This window comes from Papaver somniferum, chromosome 7 (genome assembly GCF_003573695.1).
Source record: "Papaver somniferum cultivar HN1 chromosome 7, ASM357369v1, whole genome shotgun sequence".
NCBI lineage: Eukaryota > Viridiplantae > Streptophyta > Magnoliopsida > Ranunculales > Papaveraceae > Papaver > Papaver somniferum.
Genome location: NC_039364.1, coordinates 4,180,486 through 4,190,093, shown reverse-complemented (window position 1 = coordinate 4,190,093; position 9,608 = coordinate 4,180,486). Strand labels below are relative to the sequence as shown.

The following is a 9,608-nucleotide window of genomic DNA, read 5'->3' as shown; positions in this document are numbered from 1 at the left end:
CACCGAATACCCTATACCCCAACCAAACACTCCCTTCTCCCCAAACTATCGACCTCTTCTTCTCTTCCCCAAATTTCCTCTCTTCCATCACCTGCAAATCCTTCACCACCATGCCCCGACACCACCAGACCTCGAGCTCCATCTCCACCATGCCCCGACATCACCAGAACCCACACCCAGTGCATCCTTTCCCCCTAGCCTAGAGTTCTCATCAAACTCATACCTCTGAACCCTACGTATGGAGTTGATGAGAAATCTCGGGTAGGGTTTACATGGAGCGACATGGAGTAGCAGAGGAGGAGAAGTACAATTATGGGTTGAAGCTATTTCGGTCAGAGGGTGAGTTATTTTGATTAATTTACAGAAACCCTAATTTTCGCTGTTTTGGGGATTTGTTGTAAGAACCCTAATTTGTGACATTGGGTATAAATAGGGGATGGGTTAGTGTGTTATAACCATGTCTGGATTAGCCAGCTTCACTATCTAGAGGTCTGGACTAGCCAGGACCTCAATTGTCCTGTTTTGTTCCAAATTTCAATTTCAGTTCAGTTTATTTCAAGTTTATGTTTAAATTCAGTAGTAGTTGCATTATGTTCTAATTCATTGTGTTAAGGTTTAGATGAAACCTTAGTTGATAAGAATCCCCTGTTTGATTCACTGTTGCTCCATGAACTTAGAAGGAAAAGCATGCTTTAACCCCTGAATACACATTGATTTACTCTCACCTAGTATGTCATGCATCCTAGGTAGTTAGGTTAACACTTTGATGTATATTCAAGCTTAGTAAAATGATTTTAGCTCAATTTGTGATTGCCCATACTTTAAACAGATGGGTAATGCTAGGAATTGGCATTTTTAGTTCAATCTTTGCTTGGTTGTGCCTTAATCAGACAGCCAATTCTTGGATTTGACAGACTATTAACTTAAGGTTAATTCATGACATTTTGGTGATTTATCACACCTTCAAGGTAGTTGAGGCTGGAACCTCTATACTCCTTGATTGAAGAAGAGAACTAGAGTATCAAAACAGGGATTTCTAAGCATCTAGGTTGTGGATTCAACAACCTTAGTTCACTGCCTTCACTAGTTCAGTTACAACCATTTTTCACTCTTACACATTTTGACATCTCACTGTCCTCAGCTGAGTTGTGTCTCAACACAGCTCAAAGTTCTCAACTGCCACTGTTTTAGCTTAGGAAATCTTCAAACATACACCCAAGTCCCTGTGGAATGACCCGTATTTGCACAACACCACAATCGACACCGTGCACTTGCGGTTACACTGTAGGCTTCTCATACATTCCCATCTTGCTCTCATTTTTATACACAGTCCCCAGCCTACCAAGTTTTTGGCGCCGCTGCCAGGGACTTGGCGTGTGTGTTGAAGCTTCTTGCACTTTTTTTTCTTTGCTGTTCTTGCTATTTTTGATACTTCTTGTGTTGTGCCTGAACCTTTCTTCTGAGTTCACCAGGTGCTTGAGCTGCTGCTTGCCTGCCTGTGGAGCTGCTTCTGTTGTGTTGTTGCTGCTGTTGTGCTGCTGCTGCTATGGGCTGTTGCTGAGCTACAGCTGTGTTGCTGCTGCTGCTGCTGCTCTGGCTGTGCTGCTCCTGGTCCTGCTGCTGCTCTGGGCTGAGCTATTCCTGTTGCCTTCTGCTGCTGCTGTTGGTGCTGCCATTGAGTCAGGCCAAGGTTGTTGCTGCCAAGCCAAAGTTGGAATTGGTAAAAGCCCAGCTGGGCTTCCCTTTCAACCAAAGAGTTAAGCCTAAACCCATTAAGAAAACCCATCCACTGGGCTTTGTTTTTAAACCATTCTTTTTGGGCTTTTAATTAAACTGTTTTGTGGGCTTGTGTTTAAACTGAATTCTGGGCCTGTGCCATAATTTGTTTCTGAATTTTTGTAAACCCAGCAAAACTTTTTGTCTCTAAATTGTGGGCTTAACCCAAACAAAGTTTGAGAATCAGTTTTAAAACCCAACTAGGCTTCTGAACTGAATTGTGGGCTTGACCCAACAAATTTTGAAAGATATTTTTAAAAGCCCAAGTGGGCCTGGTCCTATAACAAACTGAAAGCCCAACAGCCAAAATCCAGTTGGGCCTCGCACTTCAATCTCTGAACTCAGCTGGGCTTCCATATTTAAAACTCACAGCTGGGCTTGTCCCAAACAAACCAAATTTTTCTTTTTATTTGGGTTTCTTTTTCCCAAAACCCAAATAAACCAAATTTTTCTCTTTAGCCCATAAAACCAAAAGTTTTCAAAACCCAAATAAACCAAAAGTTCTCAAACCCATTAAGTCCAAATTTTCTAAAACCCATTAAAAACCAAATTTTCTAAAACCCATTAAAAACCAAATTTTCTAAAACCCATTAAGTTTTCAAACCCAACAAAACCAAAAATTTACCCATTAAAAACCAAATTTTGGCTTTGTAACACAATTACTTAGCCTTTGAGACAATCATGTCTAGATCTTGGTCTACAGTAGGGGAATACAACAAATCCCTTAGAGAACTTGCATATGGACAGACTTTAGATCATGATGTCAATAGTCACAGGAATTATTACGGACAATTTCAAAATCCTGAGCCTCATTACATGAACCCTAATGACTATTCACACATGCAACGTGAAAATGAACATATTGCTAGTGCCTCACTCACACAATCATCACTGATCGATCATTTAGAAGCTCGAGTAGCAGCTTTAGAAAGGCGAGCATATAAGAAATCTGTCACATCTAGTTTTCCTAGGCAACCTGAAATCCATGCTTGTCCCGCATGTGGTGGCTTAGACCACACTATTGCGAATTGCTATTTTTTCCATAATTTTAGGCGGACTAGAGAAATTCCAAGGTTTGAAGTACCTACAAATTAGTATGATGGTAGTTATTGGGACCATAATCAACCTTTTGAAGGTTGCGATCAATCATTTATAAACCCTAACGACCATGCACCCATGTATCAATCAACACAAGGGGAAGACGAACAATTCCAAACTCCCATGAGTCCTTGTATGCAATCTATAATGGAAAACATCAAACTCATCAAACAAAACAATGCTAGATTAGAAATGCAAACATTGAATGATCATAGCAACATTGTTATCCCTACTGAAATTAATTCTGAAAATAGTGTTGATAATCCTACTCATGCTAGTAATATTGAATATGAACCTAATTTAGAGGAAAATGAGTGGACTAGAGACACTACAGTTTTTAGGGAATGTCATTCATGTTTTGATAATGATGATGATGTTATATTAGAAGAACATGTCTATACTGATGATGCTATGGAACCTTTGGGTTCAAATACATTAGGCTACTCTGCCTCGACCTTAATGAATGATGTTTCTTCTAGTATTCCATGTGATGTTTCCCCTGATTTGCCGATACATGAGAATAAATCTGTTGATGATTCTGATTGTGATCTTGCCAATTTATTTGATGATTGTGAGCATGTTGTGACACTTGTAGACGATTTAGGAGATATTGATTTGATTCATAATGATGTGCCTATCGTCTTGCATGAGTCACAATCTGATGGCCTTCCACCCAACCTAGATTTGGTTTGTACCAATATTGTCAACCCGACTTTTATGAGAGTCCCTAATCTAAGTTTGGAACTGTGTGCTTCCCAAGTACTCTTGGACCATTTTGCATCTAAATATAATATCTTTGAGGAACCACAGTTGGAAATAGCATGTAAGCCCGTCCCTAGCACAGTCCATTTCGAGTTAGACCTCGCACATAAGGAACCCCCAAAACTGCGAGATTTTGTGTCCAAAATTTTATCTGTTGAAAAATCCAGGTTGGGGGTAGCTCATTTTGTTTCACAGTTTCACTTGCATTTCTTTCCTATTATTATTGTGTGAAGCTGTTGAAACCTCTACACTTTGTCTTTTGGGTTGATCCTCAACTCTTTAGATTGTTAGTGTATGGTGAATTTTTTGTATATAATCCAGTAGATAAAATTTTAAAACCTTATGTTCCTTTTGTATATATTTTTCTAATCCAATATGATCTCGGCTGAAATATGTTGGATTCTTGCCCTATATAACGGAGTTCAAATCTTGCTTTCGCCGAAATCGGGTATTCTCTTTCCTTTTTCTCTACTCAACATGATCCTCTTCATATTTTGTACTATAATTCTTTACATCTTTTGAAACATTGAGGACAATGTTTAGTTTAGGTTTGGGGGTATAGAGTAGATACCATGATAATATGCCATAATTGAAAACATAACTCCTTCTTTTTGGAAAAAAAATAAAAAATAAAATAAAAAAAATAAAAATGAAAAATGAAAAATGAAAAAACCTAAAAATGGAGCTCAGTTACCTTGAAAGAGTGATTTTTGTGCATATATGTTAACGCAGGATTCTTAGTCTAGATGATAAGGCACCACTGATTCTAGCACAATTCACATGATGATAAGAACTTTGCACATGCACGATCTACTAATACATGTTTAGCCTCGGGTAGGTGTTTTATCGGTTAAGTAGACTACCAATCATCTAGAATACTGAATGAGACTTGACTAGCTTGTTCTTTGGTTGGCTGGGATAGAAGTTGGAGGTTACGTTAAGAAAAGCAACCATTGAATTTGACCGGGTACATCGAAAAGGGCTACCTCTTGCAAAGTGTCATGTAAATTTTAATTTATGTTCATAAAATCAAAATTGTTAGTGTGATGTAAATTGTCGTTCACACAGTCTCAAAAAAACAAAAAAAAATCAGAAAAAAAATCAGAAAAATACAAAAATATTAAGTTATATTCATTCCATGTTTTGTCATGTAAAAGGCAAAGTTTCTCTCTTGTCCAAAAATAAAAGAGAGTAGTCAATGTAAATAAGAGTCATGTAAAGAGTCATCTTTGTGTTGTATATAGTCATGTAATAAGCAAGGAGGGTGCAGCCATCGATGTATAACGCGAGTAAACTGAAACATCACCAACTCTTGGGTGAACATTCAAAATTCTCGTAAAGCCGGACAGCTAGCTTGGCTTTGAATTCGGTTCTTAGCCTAAAAACTATCTCTTAGCGATTGGAAGTCATAACTTCTGATAATTCTTAACATGTGTAGATACACTTTACACTCTTATCACATGTCTTTAGTTGTTATCAGTGCTAGGATTCTGCCTTAGTAGCTAGACTGACATATCCATTTTGCTGTGAGCTTCAACTGTCATGCACATGTCACATTTCATGGAATCTGAGCTTATATTTTGTCCTAAGGTTTTGTGGGTACACCTCTGGTAAACCCTCACGAGACTTCAACTCGTCCACTAGGGACACTTAGTGGTTTAAAAGGTTAGTGCATACGCTAAATGCATTCGAGAGACCAGCGACAACGGTATAGTTAGGATTTCCTTAGTTTTGTTTTACTTGAGGACAAGTAAAATTCAGGTTTGGGGGTATTTGATGAGTGCTAAAAAGTGCATATTTCTATATCTTTTTCTTGGCATTTAACTCATCTTTTGTGCGCTAATTCTACATTTTATCCCATATTCTGTATTTTCATTGTTTTCAAGAATAAATATTTTTATTAATTAATTTTGCATTTTTAGGTAATAAATAAAGTTTGGATGAATTGCGGAGCGAAAAGAGCAGAAAAGTAGTGAAAACCCCGGAGGAATTACGCAAGGAAGCCGCGAGGAATGTTGTGCACAAGACCAAAAGGCTAGAAATGGGCTTAACAAGGAAGAATTATTCTTAAAGAAGATATGGGTTTGGCATACCCAAGGCCCAAAACCCATACACAAATCCATTTCCAATATCCATACCCGTCTCCTTCGTCAGCGGCCAGATTGGATCACATCTGAATCCAATGGTCACAGCATCGCCTGGACATCAAACTTGAAGTTCCTGCTTCACACTATAGCACCTAACTCCATCTTCAACCGTCATTTTCGACGTATACCTTCATCCAACGGTCGGTCGAGTCCTTCCTCATCTTACCCTCCGATTCACCTCATCATCTTATCATCCTACGGCTGATCTTCGCGAATCATAAAAATGTGTTGTACCCGCTCAACACCCAAACACCGAATACCCTATACCCCCACCAAACACTCCCTTCTCCCCAAACTATCGACCTCTTCTTCTCTTCCCCAAATTTCCTCTCTCCCATCACCTGCAACTCCTTCACCACCATGCCCCGACACCACCAGACCTCGAGCTCCATCTCCATCATGCCCCGACATCACCAGAACCCCCACCCAGTGCATCCTTTCCCCCTAGCCTAAAGTTCTCATCAAACTCATACCTCTGAACCCTACGTATGGAGTTGATGAGAAATCTCGGGTAGGGTTTACATGGAGCGACATGGAGTAGCAGAGGAGGATAAGTACAAATATGGGTTGAAGCTATTTCGGTCAGAGGGTGAGTTATTTTGATTAATTTACAGAAACCCTAATTTTCACTGTTTTGGGGATTTGTTGTAAGAACCCTAATTTGTGACATTGGGTATAAATAGGGGATGGGTTAGTGTGTTATAACCATGTCTGGATTAGCCAGCTTCACTCTCTAGAGGTCTGGACTAGCCAGGACCTCAATTGTCCTGTTTTGTTCCAAGTTCAATGTTATTTTCAATGTCCTGTTTATGTTCAAATTTCAATTTCAGTTCAGTTTATTTCAAGTTTATGTTTAAATTCAGTAGTAGTTGCATTATGTTCTAATTCATTGTGTTAAGATTTAGATGAAAACCTAGTTGATAAGAATCCCCTGTTTGATTCACTATTGCTCCATGAACTTAGAAGTAAAAGCATGCTTTAACCCCTGAATACGCATTGATTTACTCTCACCTAGTATGTCATGCATCCTAGGTAGTTAGGTTAACACTTTGATGTATATTCAAGCTTAGTAAAATGATTTTAGCTCAATTTGTGATTGCCCATACTTTAAACAGATGGGTAATGCTAGGAATTGGAATTTTTAGTTCAATCTTTCCTTGGTTGTGCCTTAATCAGACAGCCAATTCTTGGATTTGACAGACTATTAACTTAAGGTTAATTCATGACATTTTGGTGATTTATCACACCTTCAAGGTAGTTGAGGCTGGAACCTCTATACTCCTTGATTGAAGAAGAGAACTAGGGTATCAAAACAGGGATTTCTAAGCATCTAGGTTGTGGATTCAACAACCTTAGTTCACTTCCTTCACTAGTTCAGTTACAACCATTTTTCACTCTTACACATTTTGACATCTCACTGTCCTCAGCTGAGTTGTGTCTCAACACGGCTCAAAGTTCTCAACTGCCACTGTTTTAGCTTAGGAAATCTTCAAACATATACCCAAGTCCCTGTGGAATGACCCGTATTTTCATAACACCACAATCGACACCGTGCACTTGCGGTTATCACTGTAGGCTTCTCATACATTCCCATCTTGCTCTCATTTTTATACACAGTCCCCAGCCTACCAAGTACCAAAAGATTCGAAGAAAAGGGGAAGGAAAATTATTGAAAAAGGCAAGTCAAGTGAACGAGATGTGAATAAAAAAGGACCGATGTTAGTCTCTCAACCTACTCCGTCGGAACCGAGGCAACCAAGTCAACGAGGCGTGAATCTAAAGGCTCCAGTTGATACAGCACCTCTTGATGATAAAAGGTACTTGGAAGACCTACCTCCTTACATTAGAGATTACGTCATATCCACCCATGACGTCACTCCGGATGGTAATTGCGGTTTCCATGTAGTCGTACAACAAATAGGGCCTTTCACTCAAGGTGCCAAGCTATATAATGATAATCAAATCACTTATGTTCGTCAAAGGTTGTTGATGACACTAAAGCAGAAACCGGAATTCTACAAGACAATGTTGTCCGATGGCGATGCTAGTTTAGAGGTGCAACTTGTTAGGTTTCACATTCGTCTCCACGGGGCCGATCCAACCACAAGGGATCATTGGATGTCAATGTCGATATGTGGGCACTTAATCGCCGAGGCTTTCAATTTCGTAGTGCATTATTTTTCAAGAGGTGGTAGTTTCACATACACTCCCAAAACAACCATATGTGTCGAGAAACTTAGACATAGGAGAGTGGTGATTGCGTTGTTTAACAACAACCATTTTATAGGCCTCCGGTTAAAAGACAATTGTCCATTGCCACCGATATGCGGGTGCTCTTATTGGTCGGGATTTAACCCCGACACAATGTTGGGTTGGTGCATTATGTATCAATATAACATGGAGATGTGGAAAGCTTTGGAGGAATCGGACAAAATCATACACGGACATTCAGTTTCCCTTGGCTAGAATATATGTATGCTTTTGAATATCATTTGAATGAAAGATTGTGTTTTTTGGCATTTGGTCTTATGTATGCTTCAATTGATTAAAGTAACAACACCAAAATAACAAACAAATGTGCAAGAAATTTCTAGAGCTAAAATTACATAACATTTAATATCCGAAACGCGTTATGAAAATGCACAAGGATGCGGAAATGATCTTCATACTTGAAATCCTTTCTCTTCCATCTTCGCCATTCATTTTTTGCTGTTAAAAGAATGTCCTCGTATGTTTCACCCCTAAGTCGATACCGCCTTACAATCCGAAACAAAGCCATAAATTCCAAAACTCTCTCTTTAATCTTATCAAATCGGAGTAACAAAGCTATATGATCACGGTTACGAGGGTTTCCTGTGTCGGAGAAAAATTCCTCATGAATTTTCCCCCAATAAGTTTGACTCATAATACCATTCATTCTTCGTTCTTCACCCCTCTTTGGATAGTATAGTTTGTAGTTTCTACAAAGAGAAAGATCTTCACGTAGACTAAATTTAGCCGTATTATCAGCCATATTCAGAAGATTTTGAGAAAAAATGCTAACTATGAGACACGTATTTATACCACTGAGGTGTGTAACGGCTATAAAAATAGCCGTTACTTGAAATCCGTGTCATTCAAACTTCAAAATATATAGTTCGTTTACTTCTAAAATTGTGCAGGTAATCGAACTGAACCTTTAAAAAAGTTCAAGGGTTGAGTTCGGTTACCTGGTAAATTTCTGCAGGTAATCGAACAATGTCATGTTTTTGGAACTTTAAAGTTCGGTTACCTGCCATTTTTCTGCAGAAAACCGAACTGAGATGTTCGCTTACCTGCCATTATTTGACATTTCACCGAACCTTCTCCTGGATGTTTTAGCCTCTTTTCATTTTTGTTCAACATTTTAGTTCGGTTACATTGGAATTTTTCAATTTCTTTGTGATCGAACCGAACTCTAAGGTCATAGTTCGGTTATTACACAACTCAAAATACAGGGAATAACAGCAAGGATCGGTTACTTGGAAAATTTCTTTCTAATTTTTTTAAACCCTACAGTTCGGTTACATTGGAATTTTTCAATTTCTTTGCGATCGAACCGAACTCTAAGGTCATAGTTCGGTTATCACTCAACTCAAAATACAGGGAATAACAGCAAGGATCGGTTACTTGGAAAATTTCTTTCTAATTTTTTTAAACCCTACAGTTCGGTTACATTGGAATTTTTCAATTTCTTTGCGATGGAACCGAACTCTAAGGTCATAGTTCGGTTATTACACAACTCAAAATACAGGGAATAACAGCAAGGTTCGGTTACTTGGAAAATTTCTTTCTAATTTTTTTAAA

The 9,608-nt window shown here is 38.6% G+C and overlaps 1 protein-coding gene across 1 annotated transcript; it reads left to right on the top strand.

Annotated features, from left to right (window-relative positions):
• The first annotated feature begins 5,885 nt into the window (after window positions 1–5,885).
• Window positions 5,886–8,249, top strand: LOC113293942. Its single transcript, XM_026542382.1, has 2 exons — window positions 5,886–6,372; window positions 7,401–8,249. Exon 2 carries the CDS (start codon window positions 7,500–7,502, stop codon window positions 8,247–8,249), a length of 750 nt encoding a protein of 249 aa, XP_026398167.1. The 5' UTR covers window positions 5,886–6,372; window positions 7,401–7,499.
• The last annotated feature ends 1,359 nt before the right edge of the window (window positions 8,250–9,608 follow it).

Bases quoted from the DNA above. Each gene is read 5' to 3' on its own strand.
- LOC113293942 (XM_026542382.1), top strand. From the start codon at position 7,500: ATGTTAGTCTCTCAACCTACTCCGTCGGAACCGAGGCAACCAAGTCAA.